Source organism: Schistocerca americana, chromosome X (assembly GCF_021461395.2).
Source record: "Schistocerca americana isolate TAMUIC-IGC-003095 chromosome X, iqSchAmer2.1, whole genome shotgun sequence".
Classification (NCBI taxonomy): domain Eukaryota; kingdom Metazoa; phylum Arthropoda; class Insecta; order Orthoptera; family Acrididae; genus Schistocerca; species Schistocerca americana.
Window position 1 is genome coordinate 865925423 of NC_060130.1, and position 23160 is coordinate 865948582.

At 42.2% G+C, this 23160-nt stretch overlaps 1 protein-coding gene across 1 annotated transcript in view; it reads left to right on the forward strand.

The window, feature by feature from the left end:
* The first annotated feature begins 664 nt into the window (after positions 1-664).
* The window catches only part of LOC124556358, an 860778-nt gene continuing 838282 nt past the window's right edge, over positions 665-23160 (forward strand). The window contains exon 1 of the mRNA XM_047130325.1: positions 665-806. Coding sequence (XP_046986281.1) covers positions 665-806 — 142 coding nt within the window. The remainder of the gene's footprint in view (positions 807-23160) is intronic.

Consider the following 23160-nt stretch of genomic DNA (forward strand, 5'->3'; position numbering starts at 1 on the left):
GATTATCATGAAAGAGAATATAGTAGGGGGAGGGGGGCGTTTAGATCCGGTAAGTCGGCGGTAGGCTGACCAGAACTTAGACGAGTTTATTGGAAGTGTAGCATTTAAACGGGTGCAAGTCTGTCGCCAGTCCCGGCGTTTCTTAGCCGCCAGCAAGTTTCGGATGTGTCGCTGGAGTTGCCGGTGGCGTCGTAGTGTGTCTGGGTCACGCGTGTGGGGGAAGGCACGGTAGAGACGGCGGGATTCACGGAGGAGGAGGATGGCCTGTGGGGGTGGATGGCGACAGAAGGGACGTGGGCCTCCACGGCCTCAGACAAGGGCTGGCTGAGCGAGAGGCAGGCGCTTAAGTACTCTACTGGGGGCGCCGCTATTGGCCGCTGGAACCACGTGTTCCACTGTGGCGCCCTCACACTAAAAGCGGGTCAGGAGGCGCGCGCCGCCACAGCTTACGGCTCGATGGTGCAGAGACCTCTAGGGTTCTTCGACGTCCATGACGTCTGGCGCGGATTAAAATTCCGCGGCGCGCGTTACCAGATCCCTCCGCCCTGAAACTTGCGCGTAGGGGCGGAAACGCCCCGGACGGTGCCGAGGTGGGCGGCAGTGGGAAGAGGAACTGGGCGCATCAACCACAATTGCCGGGGAGGAAGGGACGCTCGAGGTATCCATGACAGCCGAGCCAGAATCCAGGGTGGGGGAGGGAGCCGCCGATCCACCTGGAGGTGGAGAGGGCCGGCGGCAGGCCCACGAGGAGACGGCAACCGGGGGCAGGGGCGGTGACTTGAGGACCACGTCCGTACCCGAAGGAGGTAGGGAAAGAGGCGGCAGCGCGAGTCCCGTTGCAGCACGAGGCGGAGCTGATTATGATGGCGGCGCTCCAACCCTTTCGACGTCTGCACCGACATCACACTCCACCCATGGGCCGCGATGACCGTGGCGGGTGTCCAACCTGCCTTGCGCCCGTACTCACGGGCCCACACGGCCGTTCCAGGGTCATTACGCTACGAGGGCCGGGAATGGGGGCGAGAGGAGGATGGCATCAGCAAATGGAGCAGGGTACGCGGCTGTCGCCCATGAAGGAGCTTTGCCGGACTGCATCCGTCAATTGACGTAGTGCGATAGGTGCTCAAAAACAAAGTAAGGGCCAATGTGGTTGGAGATGTGTTGACCGCCTTAGTCAACTGGTGTTTAAAAGTGCTGACAAGCCTCTCCTCTGTGGCATTGGATGAAGGGTGGAAAGGACGCAGAATCTTCGCTATCCCTTTTCACAGATTACAAACCATATCACGTCTGAATTTGGGTGCTTGACAGTATTAATGACACAATCTTCACTGTATTTTTGTATAGGCTATCTCCTAATTGACTGTGTCTTGTTCATCAAAATTTGAATGGTACTTACGTCCCTGCGGCATACCTGCTAAACAAATTATTATCATGTGAAATGAAAATGAACTATTTTTAAGACAAAGAGAAAATGTTAAGAATCATGCTGATTACCAGTCATCCACAGTGAACTGCCTGTACTTCTCACTCCAGTCCAATCGATGTTTCATCATCTTGGTGCTTAATATGTATTTGCGAACAGGTCTGCATACTCTGTAGCCGAAGTCAGTCTGTCTCCTATGAATTGTTGTGGTAGGGACGGAAACTTCTGTATCTCGAAGTTTCTTTCTGTTAGTGATTTTTGTCAACGTCCAATTTTCCAGTTCTATCTTTTGAAACTGGCACGTGCCATGAGGAACAGTTTCCTCTTTCTACCACATATACGCTTTTGTTTGGTTGTCAACGGTTTATTGCTGCACAACTTATTGCTAATATTAGCCACTGAAGGTTTTGGACTTCCACATTCTTTTGCTACTTTTCTTTGTGATTGTTTTCAGTCAACAGACATCTAATAACCCTCTTTGTTTATGTTGGTGAAAGATCTTTAGCTAATCCCTTATCTCAAAGTATTTAGAAATTAGGTTAGATTTCCTAATATCTTAATTTACCAATGTAAAAAAAACATTCCTGCTCAGGAAAATTTAAAATAAACGAAAACTATCTTTAATACATACTGTGAATAAAAATAATTACTTAGAGCCAAGTTACTATTTAATTTTCAATAACGGTAGGCGAAAATAGGAAACACTGGCTGTCTGTCTTACCTGGTGGAAACACCAACAGTACTACCATTTCAGCAATAGCAAAATCAAGCAACTGTTTAAAGAAATTTCCCTCTACAAATATTTGACTAGTCATTAAAAACACCTACACTAGTCCTAAACATGTTTTTCGCGCAAAAATTATGTAATATCACGTCATTTCATCAATTTCTTAAGCGACCCTATTAATTTGACCAGGGACTGCATACTTCATTATACACGTTTTGGTACTCAGACGGGCACCCTAAATATATCCAGAACGAGTGAATATATCGAGGTGCGCTTTTCGTTAAGTTACAACAGGCAATGTGGCGAATTTTGCAAGTATTTTTTGGGGTTTATAGGCTTCTAGTTATGACACTGCCCCGCCGTCAGGAGAAGAGGTCCCACAAACGTGCCGACAAGGGTGGCCGAGCGGTTCTAGGCGCTTCGGTCGGGACCAATCGGCTGCTACGGTCGCAGATTCGAATCCTGACTCGGGCATGGATGTGTGTGATGTCCTCAGGTTAGTTAGGTTTAAGTAGTTCTAAGTTCTAGGGGACTGATGACCTCAGATGTTAAGTCCCATAATGCTCAGAGCCATTTTTTCCCACAAAAACTACAAATTGCCTCACATGCACCTTTTGGTCCACGCGCAACTTGCACTTCTCTCCAGCGACCCGAATATTGCGCAAAGCCTCATCCGCTATCACTTTATGTTGTCGGCGCATCCTTTATGGAAAATCAGTCAGTCCTCGAATTTTTAACATGGGGGGCCTCTATTCTTCAGAACTATCATATGTGGCATCCATGTAGTACTGTGGGGGAGTTCGTCTATCGTATCCTGAAAATCTTTAAGAAATATATCCCAGCTATCATGATTACTTCCACAGTATAGTCTACGTAAATTACCCAAATCTTTCATCGTTCTCTTCGCAGGGTTCGAACTCAGAGGAAATCTACTAATAAATATGGGCTTCATTTTATACCTTTGTAGTGTTCTTTTCCATACCTCAGATTTATATTGATGTCCACTATCTGAGAAAATGCAATCTACAATTCCCACTTGGTTTATGAAGTCTCTGCACATGGCTCTACTCACAGTTGCACCAATCGTTTTTTTAGTTGTGTCAACGTCACAAATTTGGATGTCAGCTCCAATACAACCAATATATATTGATGGCTCCTCGGTGTGTTGGGTAATGGTCCCATTAAATCCGTCGCTGCTATATGCATTAGTTTCTCAGGAATAATTGGGTATAAAGGAGCCTGAGTACCTACAGTGATGGATTTCGCATTTTGGAAGTTTTTACATATGTCTTGTACTATCCTTATACGTTTCTCCATGTTTTCAAACTAGCAGACACTCCTCATTTTCATAAAACATTTTCGTGGACCGAAATGTGCGTAACTTAAGTGCGTATACCATATAAGCTTATTTATTAACTCATTTGGTATGCACAGCACCCACAGCGAATCATTATGAAACAGAATCCCTTTTCTCAAGAGGTAGTGCTGTCTTATGCGAGCCTGCGTCCGGTCCTTCCATTTTTCCTTTATTTTGACTAAATCAGGGTCCTTGTCCTGCTCATTGTGGATATTCCTCATCGTTACAGTGATGAAGTTTTCAAATGCAATCCTTTTGAGGTAGAACAACGAAAAGTCCTCTTGATCTAATGGTCTCTTCTGTTATACCAACCGGCCGATGTGGCCGAGCGGTTCTAGCCGCGTCAGTCGGGAACCGCGCGACCGCTACGGTCGCAGGTTCCAATCCTGCCTCGGGCATGGATGTGTGTGATGTCCTTAGGTTGGTTAGGTTTAAGTAGTTCTAAGTTCTAGGGGACTGATGACCTCAGATGTTAAGTCCCATAGTGCTCAGACCCATTTGAACCATTTGTTATACCAATAGGTGAGCGGGACAGGGCGTCAGCGATGACGTTTGTCGGACCAGGCACGTAGACTGTTGAAAACTGGTATTCTTAATGCACAGCTACATATCGCTAGTCTTCCATGTGGAAGTTTGGCGGTTAGGAGAAATACTAGGGTCCTATGGTCCGTATAGACTTTTGGTTTTCTACCGAACAGGAAGTATCGAAACTATCCCCATACTATTGCAAGCGATTTCAAGTTCTGTAACAGAGTAGTTCCTTTCACGTTTGGATAGTACCCTGCTACCAAAGGTGAATGTTCTGTGTGCTAATTTGCCGTCTTATTGAAACTCCTGAGACAACACAACTCCCAGATCGGTCTTCGCGCTGCCAGTGGCCATCCTGTGATAAGTCAGGATGTGATAAAATAGGAGCATTCAGGAGCGCTTCCTTCAGATTATTGAATTCTCGGTCTGCACACTCATCCCACACCCAGGATGTTCCTTTTCCCGTTAACTGGCCGAGTCGGGGACTAGCTAATGTTTCTACACACATAAACTTTTTATAAAAATTTCTTATCGCTAGAAACCCTTTCAGTTGTTTTCTGGTTGTAGGAGTGGCAAACTTTGCAATTGCTGCCATCCTCTCTGGGTCGGGACTAATCACTTCTCCTGTTATCACGTTTCCCAGAAAGCTAATCCCACTGCTCCCACAACAATACTTATCAATATTTGCAGTCACCCCATACCTTTTCAAACTGCGTAACACTTCCTCTAAGAGCTTGTTATGTCTCTCCCAGGTATTTTATACTATCAGTATATCGTCTGCATAACACGTGATCTTCTGTTTTAACTCTTCACTCAATATTTTGTTAAAGCCCCTGATAAATGCAGCTGAAGATATATTCAATCTAAAAGGCCGCTTTTGAATTGAAAACACCTTCCGAAGGCAATAAAGGCCGTGTATTTTCCGCAGTCAGTATCGAGCTTTACCTGCCAAAAGCTCGATCGCAAATCAGGTGAGGAAAACACCAAAACCCCATGAAACCTTTGAAGGAGCTCTTAAAGCCTTTCAGGGCGATCCGTCTCTGGCACAGCAATGGTATTTATTTGGCGCGAGTCTAACACAGTCGAATTCCACCTTCCTTTATGTCTACTATGCGTAGACTGCCTCAATTACACCTTCGTCCTCCATTCTTCGTAGTTCACCTAGAACCCTTTACCGGTATGACCATGGGATGGTATAATGAGACTGTACCCGAAGTGGTCTATGTTTCTTTACCTCAAATTTATATTGATACCCCTTAATGCATCCGGTTTTAGGTAAGAAGATACCTGCGTTATTTTCGAGTGCAAGCTCCAACCTTTGCCTGTTCACGTTATCTATGTTTTCCAGATTCTCGAGTTTCTAATCAATCTTACTGTTAAATTCATTAATTTTCTCACGTTCTGACTTGAACTCTGCTCTGTTCTCATTATTTTTTCTACACTCTTCCCTCTGAACTGCATGTTGGTCCGTGAATTGTTGTTTTAAACAGCTCGCCGGAATTTGAGCTTTTATTGCCTTCTCATCTAATTTGATTTTTATTTTATTCTCTTTCCCTAACATATGTGTTTGTTTCAACCCAGGCATATATGAAATAATAAAACTCAATAAAAGATTTATTTTACATACATAATTTCCATAATTTTCTTAAGTGGTCATGTTAATTTGGCCAGGCATTGTATAATAAGAGACTGAATGTGTGAAAACTTCATAGCTATGTTCTCAAAGGAACTGGACTTTAGGATAAGGAAAGAAATTCTTACTATAGTTATTCTACCAAGGGTATTCGGTATGCGATAAAGTGAGGATCCTCTGAAACGACAAAAGGCTGTTTTGGATACAGCGCACTAAGATTATGTTGCGGAATGCAAATGACCTGGGGATTATTCAGGCAGATGGACATACAATATATCACCGTGTGAATAGATCCACACGAAATAAGAGAGTGTGACGAGGTTTGTGACCAAAGTGTCGATCAACGTCTCATCACCAGACCTCGGATTTTACGTAAAAACCTATTTTGTTCCTCATTAAATAAAGACAATAAACGTTGTACATACACGACAATTTATGATAGCACCTAAAAATACCTAATATCAGGTTAGTGCCTGATTGTACCTAAATCTTAAAATCCAATTAAATAAATTTTTTTATGACTCACATTCTCTCGTGGTCTTCCCAGCTAAGAATTACGCAAATATTTTATCGAAAATAGTAATTTTATAGTACCTAAAATACCTAATCTCATTTTAGAACCTGATTGTACCTCATTTTTTAAAAATCCTAAAAATACCTAATCCCATGTTAGAATCTAGCTGTATTTAATTTTTAAAAATCCAGTCGAATAAAATTTGTATGACTAAAACTACTCTTCTGGTCTTCCCCGTTACTTAGAAAACAGTAACTGAATGATATCTGGTTTGTTCGCATGCGTGAACGCCAATTGTGAGTCAGACGACGACAGTATACGCCAGGCTGTTCAGCCCGCCCTGCTCCACAGAGCTTTGTCGCTCGCTGTGAATCGTCAAATGGGCTGGCAGGGAAGGAGAGCCTTGTATTCTGCCTCCAGCGCCTTCCTGCCCTGTCAGAACAGCTTGTTTAAAACACTTAAACTTCCTTCATTCGGTCGATCAGCGTGCTACTTGGATGTGGTGAAGTATTCACAGCGACAGTGTATTTGTGGAAAGTCAAGCATGCTGAACATAGCCAGCTCCAAATCATCTGTGATTCGTCAGTGGTTACAGGAATTTCCTGATTTCTCTACAGACAGAAGAGTTATTCACTGTAATGTGTGCAGCAAAGATGTAAGTAAAATGTTAACCTTTTATCTGCTATGCCCACTCAGAGAACAGTGGTGGCTGCGCAGGGTTAGTTTAAGGTGGATTAAGTAGTGTGTAAGCCTAGGGACCGATGACCTCAGCAGTTTGGTTCCATATGAACTTACCACTACAATACCACACCAACAGTGATGACACTGTTTTTCCTGTGTTAACTTGGACCAGACACATGTGAAGTCTGCAGCTCGTGGTCGTGCGGTAGCGTTCTCGCTTCCCGCGCCCGGGTTCCCGGGTTCGATTCCCGGCGGGGTCAGGGATTTTCTCTGCCTCATGATGACTGGGTGTTGTGTGATGTCCATAGGTTAGATAGGTTTAAGTACTTCTAAGTTCTAGGGGACTGATGACCATAGAAGTTAAGTCCCATAGTGCTCAGAGCCATTTGAACCATTTTGAACACATGTGAATGCAAAAATGTTGTTTCTAAACCCTTAATGTAGGTTAATTTTGCTAAGTAGCTTTCGTACATAAACTCTTCCACGAATTATTTCTCATTTCCTTTTGTTTTTAGGTACGCTCTGAACAGAGGTCGCACTTAAGTCAGCATGTTGCAGGGATTAAACACCAGGCAAATTTAAAAAATAAATCGAACTTGGAACAGTCGTTTGTAACTAAACCAAATGCAACAAACAAAAATGATTTACATCTTGATGTGTGTCGAGCCATTATTGCAGCAAACATACCGTTCAATGCAGTTGAAAATAGTCAGTTCAGAAGAGAAATACTGTCACCGCAGCATTTCATCAGAATCCACACTGAGAAAGAACTGTTTAGATACTTTATAAAAAAATACATTGAGCAGGATAATGGAAGATATACGCGACTCATACATGTGGATCTCTGTCGATGAGACAACTGACAGACAAGGTCGATATGTGGCGAATTTGATTGTTGGAAAATTACATTCTGACACTCGCTCTGTACCTCATCTGATCTGCAGCAACCAGCTAAAAATGACTAACCGGGAAACAATCGCTCACTTTGTTAACAAAGCCCACAAATTACTTTACCCCAACACTCTAGATGAAAATAAAGTACTTGTAATCTACACTGATGCAGCAGCATACATGATTGCTGTTGTTCAACTGTTGAAAGTATTTTACCCAGCCTTGCTCCATATCACATGTCATCGCCACACCATGAAACGTGTAGCTGAGATGATACGTCTCGAATTTTCACATGTAAATAAGCTAGTTCCAACCATCAAAAAGGTTTTATTAAAGCACGTACAAGAATCCAGTTATTTCGACAGGGACTTCCAAACCTACCACTTCTACCTGAACTCATACTTACTCGCTGGGGAACGTGGCTAGAGGCCCTGGAATATTACAGCGAGCATTTTGAAGACATTATGAACATTGTTCTTAAATTGGAGAAGGAGGTAGTGAGTATTACTTCAGCTAAAGATCTTCTAAAGGACCCAACAATTTCCAACGACATTGCATGCTTAAAATCTCATTATGCTTATTTGGGTCCCGTAATTAAAGCTCTAGAGTGTTCAGGGAAACCAGTCTATACGCTACTGCGGTTGATAGAAGAGGTGACAGCAAAAATCAACTTCGTTCCATGTTCTATTGGTATAAAAGTTAGTGAGAAACTAAAGATGGTGCTGCAAAAAAATCCCAGGACTGACCACTCTCTGCACAGTGGCTGACATCTAATCAGGTAAATCAACAGAAAATGAGTGTGCGGTCCCATTGCGCCTAATATTGTCATTTAAATATGCTCCAGTGACATCTGTTGACGTGGAACGCTCATTATCAGCTTATAAGATGCTATTAAAGCTGAGGCATCAAGGGATCACCAATTTGGTACTGGAGGGCAGTGTGGAGGGTAAAAATCATAGAGGGAGACCAAGAGATGAATACACTAAGCAGATTGAAAGGGATGTAAGCTGCAGTAGGTACTGGGAGATGAAGGAGCTTGCACAGGATAGAGTAGCATGGAGAGCTGCATCAAACCAGTCTCAGGACTGAAGACCACAACAACAACAACAAGATGCTAGTAACAGATAAGAGATGCAGTTTCTCAACGGAAAATCTGGAGAAAGTGTTAGTTATTTACTGTGGCTGTAATTATGGACATGGACAATAATTTTGTCAATCTATTTATCTTTCTAGAAAATAAAATGTCATATTTTTGTCACCCATTTTCTGATTTTTGTAACCTATTTTTGTAAGTGATAGAACCTATTTTAGGTACCCGATTTAAGATTGTTAGAACCTAAAAGTCGGAGGTCTACTCATCACTGCAAGGCGCTTAACGTGACAGCTTTCTCCTCGTAAGAATAGACGACGTTTCTGTTTCCGTCCTGCTATTCCGCGGGTGCAAACACAACGGCGGTACCAGTCAGGCCGTGACATTTTTTAGTCTTCTCTTGTGACATAACGCCATATTATTATAATCTAATTAGGAATCGCTTTGTAGTTGACGTATTCCAGATGCCATTACAGCGTTGCAACAGGGGCTGTCAGCTGCCTCTCGAAAGGGTCGGTCAAACGCGGCGCTGGCTGTCCATTCGGGCGTAAAGTGCTGCTGCCTGTTACAGACGGCGATAGTCAAACAGGGCTCAGGGCTCCGTTTCACAGTGGTTAATTGACGCTTGTTCCGAAAGCGTCTGATGCTGCGCAACGCCAATTCTGCAGGTGAATTGTCGCTTTGTTGTGGCGCACTGCCAACGGTGAACATTACGCGCTTGACGTGGAGAGTTCTGATTGGGGGAACACAGATCGCGAATTGTTAACGAGTAATTTTAATCTTACTGCATTTCCAGCTATCGAAGCTGGCGTTGCACGATTGCTGAACGACAAATGAGTATTGTATGCTCCCGATACAGTCATTTCATACACGAGATTGCGAACAAGTTTCCAGTTCTATATTCAGCACTGAGTAATGTATTACTCATATGGCAGAATCATGGAGCTATAGAGGTCCACCATCGCACGAGGACATTAAATACGTTGAGAGCAACGGCGAACGATGCCTCCACGCACGGGAAATGCTACCCGGGAAACTTCGTTAAAAACGAAAGCCACCAGTGATTTGATTCGCTCTATGAAGTTGTGCTCTTCTCTTGTCTTTAGCCGAGAAGTGTTTTACCGTGAATCACGCGGATCAACTCTAGCACATCGCATAATGACGATGAAACTACACACCAACGAATACAGATACACTCTGGAACAATCTACAGCACTATACTGAGACGAAAATCATGTAACACCTCGCACAATGCAATGGGTGCATACGTATAATTAACAGCACAAAAATTTGTCCACTGAAATAACAATCGCTAACAGTTTTCCTGTTAACGTTTGAAAGACCCTAGGAGATAATATTACTTGAATATTCTGCGAAAGTGGTGCTTTCAATATTCTGCAACAAAGTTTTTGCAAATTGAACACGCAGTTGCTTTGTTGCAGTAACTTTTTCCAGTAATCACGCTCATACACAAAGCAAATATTGGTTCGAGTGGTTCTTCGCCAGACTCAAAGTGCACATAAGTTGTTCGTACAATGTTTCGAACTGGTTACGGACGGTAGGAAATAGTAAAATCGAGTCCAACGACTTTCTTCATAGAACCTCAAATTGCAAGGCGGTGTACGCTCAGCGCTGTTTATGTACAGTCGTGTATCTAATACATCAGCCAAAATAAAAATTACCTTTACTTTCGTTCTCTGATATGAATACCCCGTTCCCGTTATTAGTAGATTAGGAATTAATAGTGTTATTAAGAGTTTACATAGTTATTATTGTGTTTGCTAGAAAGAGTTGGCTTTTCCAACTCCACTGTAAAACCAAATTTCTTTGTATATATATGTATATGTGCTGTCTGTTCCTTCAGACATGTCGCCACATATAAAATAAGGCGAGATGGCCAATGATCTCTTCATACAGATGCACACCACGCTCGATTTCTTAGGGGAATTGGCAAAATGGTGCGAGTGCCGGCACGGTAACTCAGCGCGTTCGGTGGATGGACCAACAATGGACTTGAACGGGTGTCATGGGACGTTCACTCCAAATAAATGCAACGAACAAACTAAGGTTTAAAAAAAGTGGTCAGAGCGTCTGCCTAATAAGCAGGAGACCCGGGTTCGAATTCTGCTCCAGCACAAATTTTTAACTTTCCTCATTGAGTTAAGCCAATGCCCATTTGCAGCCAATGTCTGTAATTCCTTTGTGCCGAAACTATTTTCTTTTACCAAGATGTGTGAGGCACATTTTAAGACCCTCACTGTATTCCTTAATGCTTGTAATTTACGTCTTAAATTGACAAGGTGTCATTCCTAGCTAAAATATTGGTTAAAAGCATAGTATTTTTTTAATGTCATAATGCCTTTTCCGGGTTTATTCGTGTGATACCACTGCTTCAGCCTACTAATCTAGTGTTTTCCTCTACGTGCTTTCTGTAAGTAGCGTACAACTACTACATAATAGATAGCTTAGTTTATTGCACCGTTCCGTATGTCTGTTTCGTGCAACAACAAAGTTTGCGATATCAGGAACTCTAAAAAGAAGTAATCTGAATTAAGAATATCATATTTGAAGTAGTGAAACGTTTTAAGAAGCGACATGATACTTCCGAATATTTTACTGCAACAAATCGTACCAAACGCGACGCGTATATTATTGATTTTCAACGCGCCGATTTTTCAAAGCGTTATATACTTGTAGCACATACATTTGTATATGGAACCCTTCAACTACACCACTTCAGCTTCAAAATGGTATAGTCAAACAGGCCTAGGAAATAATTTCTGCGTTGTAACTGGTGATCAAATACGAGGGGACAATAGTAGACCTTGGGTGCGTGAGAGGTAATGTTTGGGTCGTCTGTGGCATCCATACATAGCTCATAATTCGTTTCAAATGGTGAAAATACAGAACTTGGCCAAACGTGACAGGGCATGAGCTTGATAAACCTGAGTTCCCAATTTGGATGCCGGTCAGCGGAACATGTCCCATATTATCGTCGACTGTGGATGTGTTTGACCAACAACCGTTCGGCATAGGTACGTTGTATATTACAGGGGACGGGTATCTAGTCATAACCATCTTGGGCGAGAGAATAGTTTTAGCCTTTCTACAGAAATAAATAAGTGAATGAACACACAAACCTAAGTTGTTAGTTGTGAGGCGCCGCTGCGTGGCTGCTAAGACATAAGTGGCTGTTAGCAAACATTCTGTGGTGGGAGAAAGTAGGATCCCGACCGGAGGTGGTGGTGGTGGCAGAGGCAGTAATTCCAGCCACATCATCCGCCGTTGCTTAAACTACAACTCTTAGAAAAGTCTGAAGACTTCCAGTTAGCAACACGTTAGAACTGTGTGCTTAATTGCAAATCGGTGGCCGATCTTGTTCCTGCCATCAATGTCATACGATCATTATCATGTACTTTTTCTTCAACCTACTCGCTCTAATGAATATGTAGGCGAAAAGGAACAGCATTTGAGTTTGGTAAATCGCACTTTGGCACTTCCTTATGTTTATTAATTAGTTACCAAACTTTTGAAGTTAACACTCTAGAGGGATATGGCCTGGTAGTGGCTGTCATTTAAATCTCTGCAGAGATACCAACCTGTCACACATTCTAGAGGAAATTTTTTCTCTCGATGAGCGAATAAGCTTATTTCATAGCTGTCTGAAAGATTGTGTGTTGGATGCATTATCGGTGTAGTGAATTATTTGTGTGCTACGACCTACTGATTCCTGAACACTCTTGCGTTATAGAAATATCACTAGTTGGTTATACAGCGTCCGGCATGCCTTTCTCCGCAACCGTTCTAACGTTTTCAGCACTGTTGCATCTGACTGACGGAACCCGATAAGGGTGTGGTCACTGGAGCTAATGACTGTTGGTGAATAATGCATCCTGCCACAAACAGTTTCAAATTTATTTCAATGCCGTAACTTGTTTCTGGCTATTAGGCTCATCTTCACATGTAATCGGAAACGGAATCTGAAGATTGGCTTGACAGTCCGACACCGGTTGTGGCACTGAAATAATGCATTTCAAATGCATATTCGCCTGGTTGCGTTGTATACTAATAATTGCCATTCAGTAGTGTGCCCGAGAGTAGGATAACAGAGCGACAGCAGAGGATGATACTTCTGTAGAGTTCAAGCACTCCATCCTTCCCTTGTTCCATGCTCACTCGTATATACCGTAATACCAGACGTTTCTTGTTTTTGCATGTGGTACCCACCTCGTTAACTTCATGTTTATGTTCTGTATCTAAATCTGCAATTCGAAAGCCTTCATACGACGTGTGGTGGAGGGTACGTAGTATTATTATTCGTTTTCTGTTCAGTTCTATTCTATACCCATCTATTCATTTGGCCAAGGAATGCAGGACAATCTCTGCTCCAGATAAGATCATTTACACAGCAGATGAGGCAGGTGTGTTGAAATAAACAAGCAGTTCAGTTCTTTCTCGGGCACGATTTGCGCATTTCCCACAAGTTACCGCTCTTTGTATTCCAGTTTGGAGTAACTAAACCTCTCGGATTTATTTCGTAGATGCGAGTTCGGCAAGTATGGCGTAATCTTAAAATGGATCAATCTTTCTGTTACGTGCTCTTGAGTACGGCTGTTCAGAACTTCTGATTAAAAGCTGTAGTCTTAACTAAATCCTGTTCATCCTTTCATGTTACTAGTGACTTTTGTAACATCGTATTCTTCCGTGCCTCTTTCATCTTGCGAGCTAACATCCCAAAGATGTTCAGGCTCACATCTCTTCATCGAAATGTCTTGGCTCAAACTCGTCTAGGGGTTGAACCGCACGTGTCGCATTACACGCCCTAAATTAGACACTTGTGACCCTTTGGTTAAATTGTCTGGCTGATGGCAAGTTTGCAAAATACACAGTTATCATAAGATATAATAACAGTATTAATAATAATATCGGGAACTAAATTAACGACCCACAAATGATGTAGGCCACACAGTTGCGATTTGGTTGAATAATGTTTATTGCCGGCCGATGTGGCCGGGTGGTTCTAGGCGCTTCGTCTGGAGCCGCGCGACCACTACGGTCGCAAGTTCGAATCCTGCCTCGGGCATGGATGTGTGTGATGTCCTTGGGTTAGTTAGGTTTAAGTAGTTCTAAGTTCTAGGGGACTGATGACCTCAGATGTTAAGTCCCATAGTGCTCAGAGCCATTTTGAACCAATAATGTTTATTCAGAAAGCAAACTAATAGCGAAAGTGGTCATATTTAGAGCTACTGTTACAGTCAAGCGCATATCCATTTGACACTGTTGGATCATTCACAGTCTCATCGCGAAATACAAGTTACCTACGCGAAAAGGTGGAGTTCATACCAGGCGCGCAGCTGCTCACTGCTCAGAGACAAAGTCCCACGAAACCACACAACGCGACATGTTCTAAGTCGTTTCACTTCCTAGCTGCCTAAAGACCGTCTGTCCGCTTTCACATCACAATCCCAGCTATACCCTTTGGTGTGTCCAGCTGAACTGTCCGCTTTCGCGTCTGCACCAGCACTCCATCTGCCAGTTCCCAGCCGCATTTCCCGCGCGCCAAATAACCTCTCTCAACTCATTAGGGCAGTTCCCTTTCCTGAAGCCGTCCATCTGATTGGCTACAGCTTATTCTACATTATTTTACATTTTAACATATTTAAATAATCAAAGCTTGGCCACTTTCAAGTCCTAAATAAAGTAACAATGATTTCCATTACATAATAGACATTAAATTTTTTTAAATAAAACCAATACAATTTCCTTCTTAGCTTTGAATGTCACGGGCAGTAGCCTTGCAGCAATGTGCTTTCTCATAAACAAATAAAGAACAAAAGTAAATATTATGCACTAAACTTTGCAACAAATATTCTATTACCTAATTATTCAATAAGGTGTCATGCTGTCATCGTTCAATGTGTTTTGTGTGGAGGAAATGATGTTTAACTGAAAATACTGACAATTTAAATTTATTATATATTTTAAACAAATAAAGTTACATGGTTGGTATTTACAACATTCATTATTTTAAAGATCCGCTTCTGTATGAACTGTCGATCGTTAAGATCGACGAAGGCTTACAGATTTTAGCATTCAGGTCTTTGTTACAAAACTTGTTAATTTCTTTTTAACAGTAAATGTTAAAATATTATAGATATGATCAATATTCAAGTTCCAAGATGCTACTTCAGGCGGGTGTAAAATGAACGTGTGCCATGTAAAATACTGAAAGCTGAAATGAAGTTTTGACCCTCTCTGACTAACCCCTGAAGCAGATCTCAGGATCTCATAATGGTGATAGTATTTAAATCTTCTTGCTCTTTAACATATAAATTACAACATAAACATAAATTAATGATTAAGGGAACTAGTAATTATTAAATGATAAATGTTGTTTCGCTTATACATTTATTGTAGATTAATATATTACAAATTATTAGATTTATATATTACAAATGTTCATATATCAATGTCTAATGGACATAAAGAGATAAAAATGAATTTCCTAACTAATATTACGAATCAACTACCCAAATCTGCCCCTTTTATAGTTACACGATCTAATATAACTAACGCGAGATGACTGGCATCATCAACGTACCAAACACTTGAAGACACTACTTTCAAAGATGATCTACAGTGGTGTGGAACCTCAGTGGAAATAAAACTTACGTGAACACAGCTGTTTAGCTTTATAGCCCTAATAAGCCGAAGCAATTAGCAATATCACCGCATGTACAGCGTCCGGTGCGTCGGAGTGATGCTTCTCGTACAAGTCTGCAACGATGGAAGAATTCCGGCCACAAAATAAACTCTTTCAAACACTTGGCTGGCAGAAGGCGGTCCTCTGACTAGTATATTCTAATACTGTCTTCTCCTCTCTGTGTTCTACAGACAACAAACGCGAACTCCCAGCCAAAAGGGCGGAAATTAGATAACATCTCTACGAGAGTATAGATAGAAGAAGTGCTCTCAATCACTGAACACTGCATACTCAACAGTGACTCCCTACCTGGAGGCGAAGTTCATAATCGTATAAATTCACAACAGTACAGTTCCTAACTGTTGTAACTATAAAACCTCCGGAGAGCAAAGACAGCAAGTCCGTCTGTACCAACAAAAGCTGCTACTGAGCGACCGTCAAACACGGGCACTCAAAACGGAAGACCTCTTTCTCTCCACTGCTGGCCTCCTAGCAAAGCTCGGATCCCCTCCCTCACAACAGCAGAAGGTGAATCATATTCTCGAAACCAAGGAATATTCTCCCTCCCCACAGATTCTTCTGAACGCCGACCAACCATATTTTGGTCTTTTGTTGTCCAGCGCGGAAAGTTTGCGAGGAAATACATATCCTTGTTAGTTAGGAATACGTACAATGGTACGCTTGTCAGAGTAAAAATCCTCAGAGATAACCCAACCAGAGTGATTTCTGAGGTAACGCTTCCTTGTTCCTCTCTGCTGTGTCCAAGATTCTCAGAGTTTCCGAAGTATTATCAGGTTATCCTTCCGGCCCTGCTACAAAATCGGCCGGCCGCCGCTGTATTGTGCTTAAGCGCTCAGGTGCTCCGACTGTCCATCTTGGCTACTTCCTGGGTTAAGCAGGACCAACACACCTGTGCAGGCTTTTCCATACAGGGTTTGAGTTACGCTTGCCGTTTCATTTCCACTGGCGTTCCAATCTCTGCTAATATATGCAATCATTCATTCCGCCGTTTTCATAATAAAGACACTCCATCACCTTTCATGCAATAAGCGTTAACAACTCTTTACAATGCAGTCTTCTTTAAATATTCATATGTACGATGTGCAACCTATCAAACGATACCTAATTCTGATAATAGATAATATTCTTCTCGGGTATGCAGCCGGATCATAACGCCTTCATGACACAATATTTCCGCGGTCCAACTGGCCGCCATCTTCAGGTGAGAGTGCTGGTGCACTATCTCGCCGGAACTGACATCCCAGCGCAAGCGGCGGCCCCTATGTAGGCCGCAGAAGACCCACAACGCGTGCGCGAGAAGATGCCGTAACTGCCCTCTAGCGCAGTAAACATACTGCGCCGCCAGTGTTGGAAACAGGCGAAATCGAGATATCGCTGTCAAAAATAAAAAAAAAAAATTTAAAATTTTTTTATTCCGACGATCGAAACACAGACCGCTGTTTATTAATGTCACATAACACCGGGTCCCAAGTCTTTCTTAAACGATAACCTTTGTCTCTATTAATAAGATTGTCAGATAAACGAATCTCTATGGATTCCTTTGAAACACAGTCCCAATAGCGAGATGCAGGGGCAACCATTTGTGTCGCGTCATATAGCATTCTATGTCCCTTGGTGAGACAGTGCTCCGCCATTGCGGATTTCTCAGGTTGAAGCAGCCGTGTGTGCCGCTGATGCTCAACACATCGGTCCTGAATGGTCCGGATTGTCTGACCAATATAAGCCTTCCCACAGTGGCAAGGGATCTTGTACACACCGGGCTTTCTCAAACCCAAGTCATCCTTAACAGAGCCAAGAAGCGTTCTAATCTTGGCTGGCGAACGAAAAATACTTTTGATATGACATCTTTTCAGAATTCTTCCTATCTTCGAGGAAATGCTCCCAGCAAAAGGCAGAAAAGCCACCGATTTACAGGTATCTTCTGGTGGTTCAGACGATGGTCCAAACTGGAAAGCACGACGGATCTGTTTATCTGTATAGCCATTCTGCTTGAACACAACCTTAAGATGGTCCAGTTCTTGTGTCAAGCTTTCTCCATCTGAAATGGCATAAGCTCTTCTCGCCAACGTCCGCAGGACCCCCGTACGCTGGAACGATGGATGACAGCTAGAAGCATGCAGGTAACGGTCCGTGTGCGTAGGCTTTCGATAAACACTGTGTCCCAGTGTCCCATCATCCTTTCTGTACACCAGAACATCCAGAAACGGAAGCTTTCCATCACTTTCCACCTCCATGGTAAACTTGATACTAGGATGAGGGAATTAAAATGATCTAGGAGGCGGTCAAGAGCTTCTTTCCCATGAGGCCACACCATAAACGTATCGTCAACGTACCTTCAGAAACAGGTTGGTTTTAAGGACGCCGTCTTCAGCGCCATGTCCTCCAAATCTTCCATAAAAAGGTTGGCAACTATTGGGGACAATGGGCTCCCCATAGCCACTCCGTCAGTCTGTTCAAAATATTTGTCATTGAATAAAAAGTACGTCGACGTCAGCACGTGGCGACAAAGCGTGGTTGTTTCCTCATCCAGCTTCTCACCAATTAATTGCAAGGATTCTTCCAGAGGAACCCGGGTAAAAAGCGACACGACATCAAAGCTCACAAGCAAATCGCAGGGAATAAGAGACAAGGACTTCAATCTCTGAATAAACACCATAGAATTGGGAATGTGATGTTCGCATTTACCGACGTGAGGGCCAAGAACAGATGCTAAATACTTGGCTAGATTGTAGGTAGGAGCACCAAAATTACTCACGATCGGACGAAGCGGGACCCCTTTCTTATGAATCTTGGGTAGACCGTATAGTCTCGGTGGCACGGCAGCACCAGGACGAAGATTTTTGAGAACGTCGTCAGGTAAAGAACTCTTCTTCAGCAGTGAAAGCGTCTTCCGTTTTATTCGTTCAGTTGGGTCGTCCTGCAATGTTCTGTATGCTGAGTCCGCAAGTGCGAGATCTATCTTTCCCAGATAGCTAATTCTGGTTGTAAATCACGCAAAATGTGTAGATGAGTGCTTGGAAGATTGCGATATTTTCGTCACCTTACAATACCCCTACCTATGAACTATTTTGTACCAAGATGGGGTAATTCTTATAGTATTATCTCATCCAGTACGAAATAATATACCCTTCAACTGTCTGTAGAAGCGAACTAATAAAAATAAGAGGGCAGAGGAACAATTGAATCATGATATGTTCTTCTACAGTCATTCTGCGTTCTTTTATGAGCTTAGTCGCCATAAATTTATTTACTATATGTTTATTATTTAATCTGTCTGCTCCTTATGTTTGGAACAATTTTTCGAGAGATGGCCATTTGAATATACAGTAACACACAAAATAACCCATGTTATCAGAGAAATTTAACAAACATTAAAAAAATTTTAATGCTTTTTCAAAAGTGGCAGTTTTCATCTTCCTTTAGAATTAAGGACCATACTCTCTGTCATTTATCCATCCTTAAGACATTGGTCGAGGCAAGAAATATTAAAGTATCCTAACGTTTTCAAGCTGGTCATCCAATAAATTACTTGTGCTTCATTCAGCCATTAATATGCAAAACAAGTAGTTACATCAATTATTCTAGAGGTTATCTGTTGGTCATTATACAATTTTATAAAATTCTGCGAAACATCTTGGGTAAATTTGACATGATCATATATATACTCTTGGTATTCATTAAAAAACTGATTGTCCAAGTCTAGTCTTTCCCCAACGTGTATACTCTTTAAACATTTCACAAAGCTTATGTTCTAAAGCGTTTTTTGACAGACTGCATTTACATTTACTGTGACAACTAATTTATGTAATAAGAGTTTGGATCGACCACCAATTTTAGCTAATGTTCTTCTTCACAGTGTACTGAAATGTAGTACATTAAAACGTTAAAACCCATAGCACCATTATCAAAGAAATGACAAACAATAATTTTACATAAATAAATACGCAAATATTTAAAAATATTGAAGCATATACCATCATTATCAAAGACAATGACAAACAATAATTTTACATGAATAAATACACAAATATTTTCTTAAGTCAGTCCTGAAAAACAAGTGCAAGGTGTTTTCCAAAATCATAAATATATTGGAAACTGTGATTCTTGAGTTTCTCCCGGCGTATTTGATAATCAAAATATCCACGGGTGTACTGCCGATCTATAGTGTCCAACGGGCACAATATTTCGGCGATCATACATATCGCCATCATCAGGTGAACTGACGGACTGAGCTCCTATGAACGTGCCGGTACGGAGATCCGTACGCTATGGCTGCTCAGAGGGAACTGGGTTCGGTCGCGGCGGAGGCCGATTTAATTACCCTCCGCCCGCGGCGCGCTCCCTCCGCCGTCCGCGCCCCGCGCCACGGTCGCGCGGTGGAACAGATTGCGACGGCGTCTGAGATGACGTCGGAGTGATGGCTCTGTCCGCCGTGGTCGTCACAACTATACGTTTGCTCGATTTACTCTTGATTAACCCAATAGCTGGTTCCCAAGCCTTGCTAAGATTATAGCCACAGTCACGGTTTATGAGGTAGTCATTGGTGCGAATTTCGATGGCCTCTCTAACAACGCTGACCCAGTATCTCGACGTCTGTACAAGAATCCTCGTGCGTTCATACTCCATAGCGTGATTTTCCGACAAACAATGTTCAGCGACCGCCGACTTGCTCGGATACATCAGTCGAGTGTGCCTCTGGTGTTCACGGCATCGATCCTCGACGGTACGCATCGTCTGACCAATATACGACTTGCCACATTGACACGGAATCTGGTACACGCTGGCCTTCCTCAAACCGAGGTCATCTTTAGCGCTCCCCACCAGTGTACGAGTTTTATTCGGAGGACAAAACACAGTTCCGACCCGGTGTTTCTTCAGAATGCGGGCGATTTTCCCCGAGAGTGCGCCTGTATACGCAATAAACGCAGTGCCTACCTCCTCCCTCGTGACTTCATCCATCTCCACAGGTTTTGCTGTAGTGGCTGGGCGGAGAGCTCGTTGAATCTGCCACTCTGAGTACCCATTTTTTCGAAATACAGTTCTCAGATGTTCCAATTCCTGGGGTAGACTCTCTGCGTCAGAGATATTGCGCGCCCTATGTACTAGAGTTTTAAGTACCCCATTCCTCTCTGAAAGGCGGTGGCAGCTGTCTGCGTGCAAATACAGATCAGTGTGCGTTGTCTTCCGATACACCCCTTGATCTAGGGTGCCGTCAGCCCTTCTCTTGACCAAGACGTCAAGGTAAGGTAATTTACCCTCCGTTTCAGTCTCCATAGTGAATTTGATGTTGGGGTGTATGGAGTTTAGATGTGTAAGGAAGTCAAGGAGTTTATCCATACCATGTGGCCAGATGACGAACGTTACGTGGACACCGCGCTCGGTGTATAGGCTTTCTCCTAGTTGACTGTGTCTAGTTCATCAAAATTTGAATGATACTTACGTCACTGAGGCATATCTGCTAAACAAATTATTATCATGTGAAATGAAAATGAACTATTTTTAAGACAAAGGGAAAATATTAAGAAACATGCTGATCACCAGTCATCCACAGTGAAGTGCCTGTACTTCTTACTCCAGTCCAACCGATGTTTCATCATCTTGGTGCTTAATATGTGTTTGCGATTAGGTCTGCATACCTTGTAGCCCAAGTCAGTGCGTCTCCTAGGAATTGTCGTGGTAGGGACGGAAACTTCTGGATCTCGAAGTTTCTTTCTGATAGTGATTTTTGTTAACGTTCTATTTTCCAGTTCTGTCTTTTGAATCTGGCACATGCCATGAGGAACATCTTCCTCTTTCTACCACATGCACTCTTTCGTTTGGTTGTCAACGGTTTATTGCTGCACAGCTTATTACTAATATTAGCCAATGAAGTTTTACAAATTCCACATTCTTTTGCTACTTTTCGTTGTGATTGTTTTCAGTCAACAGACATCTAATAAATCTCTTTCATGTTGGTGAAAGATCTTCAGCTAATTACTTATTTCAGAATATTTAGAAATTAGGTTAGATTTCCTCATCTATTAATTTACCAAGGTAAATACAACGTTCCTGCTCAGGAAAGGTTAAAATAAACCAAAGCTATCTTTAATACATACTATGAATAAAAATAATTACTTAGAACCAAGTTACTATTTAATTTTCAATAACGGTAGGCGAAAATAAACATTGGCTGTCTGTCTTACCTGGTAGAAACGCCAGCAGTACTAACGTTTCAACAATAGCAAAATCAAAAAAAACTGTTTAAAGAAATTTGCCTCTACAAATATTTAACTAGTCATTAAAAATACCTACACTAGTCCTAAACATACTTTTCCTGTTAAAATTATGTAACATCACGTCATTTCATCAATTTCTTAAGCGACACTATTAATTTGACCAGGTACTGTATACTTCATTATACTCTAACACTATGCGTGGTGTCTGTTTGTTCTATATCGTGACTCCCTACCACTTTCGCGCAACGACGCTCTGAGCGAGTTTTTTAGGGAATTGAGTAGTTTGAACCTGGGACCTGTTGCTGGTAAGGAGACGCCAGACCACACATGACATGTAGAATTCAGAAGAGTTCAGTGAGACTAGCGATGATATAACCAAATACTTAATGATTTCAGCGTCAGCTCCACTGCACTCCCTGTAAAAGAATCTTAATACTAACTAAATTTAGTGGAAGGGGTTCAAGGCTTTCCTATTTTTAGTTAGCTGGTAAAATAACGTCGAAAAAGCAGTTAAGTTTACCATTGGAAATTTTATTCTACTCACAAAACATTGTTTATAAGTTGCGCTATTGATAAAAGGAAATGTTTTAATACAGGATGGTAAAAACCAACTGCGTTCAACAAAAATGTGAACGAATATTCCCTGAATGGGTTTCCAAGCTCTACAATGGATCGAAGGATGACCTATGCCATATCACATCTATAATCTAGGTTTAAATTAAGTTTCACAAAAGAGAAAACTATCAAAATGGTCTACAGTGACCCTCAATTATCTTTAATTGCTTATCTAACTTGTCGTAAATTACAGTGGCTGATGTGGCTTCTCATTAATTATATAACAGAAAAATCATCGCGTTTCAGATTTTTACTTCAAGTGGCAAATGTAAACACCATGAGCTTTAATTGACGATCAACACTAGTATCACGCAAAAAGGGGGTGTAACAGATGAGACTTCTGCAGTTCTGAGTGAAGCTTTATACGCTGTTATGCGGCATCGCGTGCGTTCATTACCTTGTCGGTGTTCGTCAGGGGGCGACGGACAGCACAGCTCTGCTCACCTCGCCGTCTCCGAAGCCACTCTCTCCTAACTTCTCCTTACTACAATTTACCGAAGTTGGTTTAAAAAAACTGTCTGGCTGTGTTTTCATCTAACCAATCAGGGTCTCAATGTTAACCTTAAGCTCCGCCTACAAAAATTCTGTCTATCCAATGAGAAACGTTATACTTTTCGTGGTGGGGCAATGTTTTTAAAGTTTGCAACGTAACAGAGACATGAAAAAGTCTCACGCTAAAACTTGAAGCTGGTGTGGTCCTTTTAGCGTTATCGTAAGATCTATACTGTTCTTCTGGAGGGCTCTATCTTTTAACATGGGCTG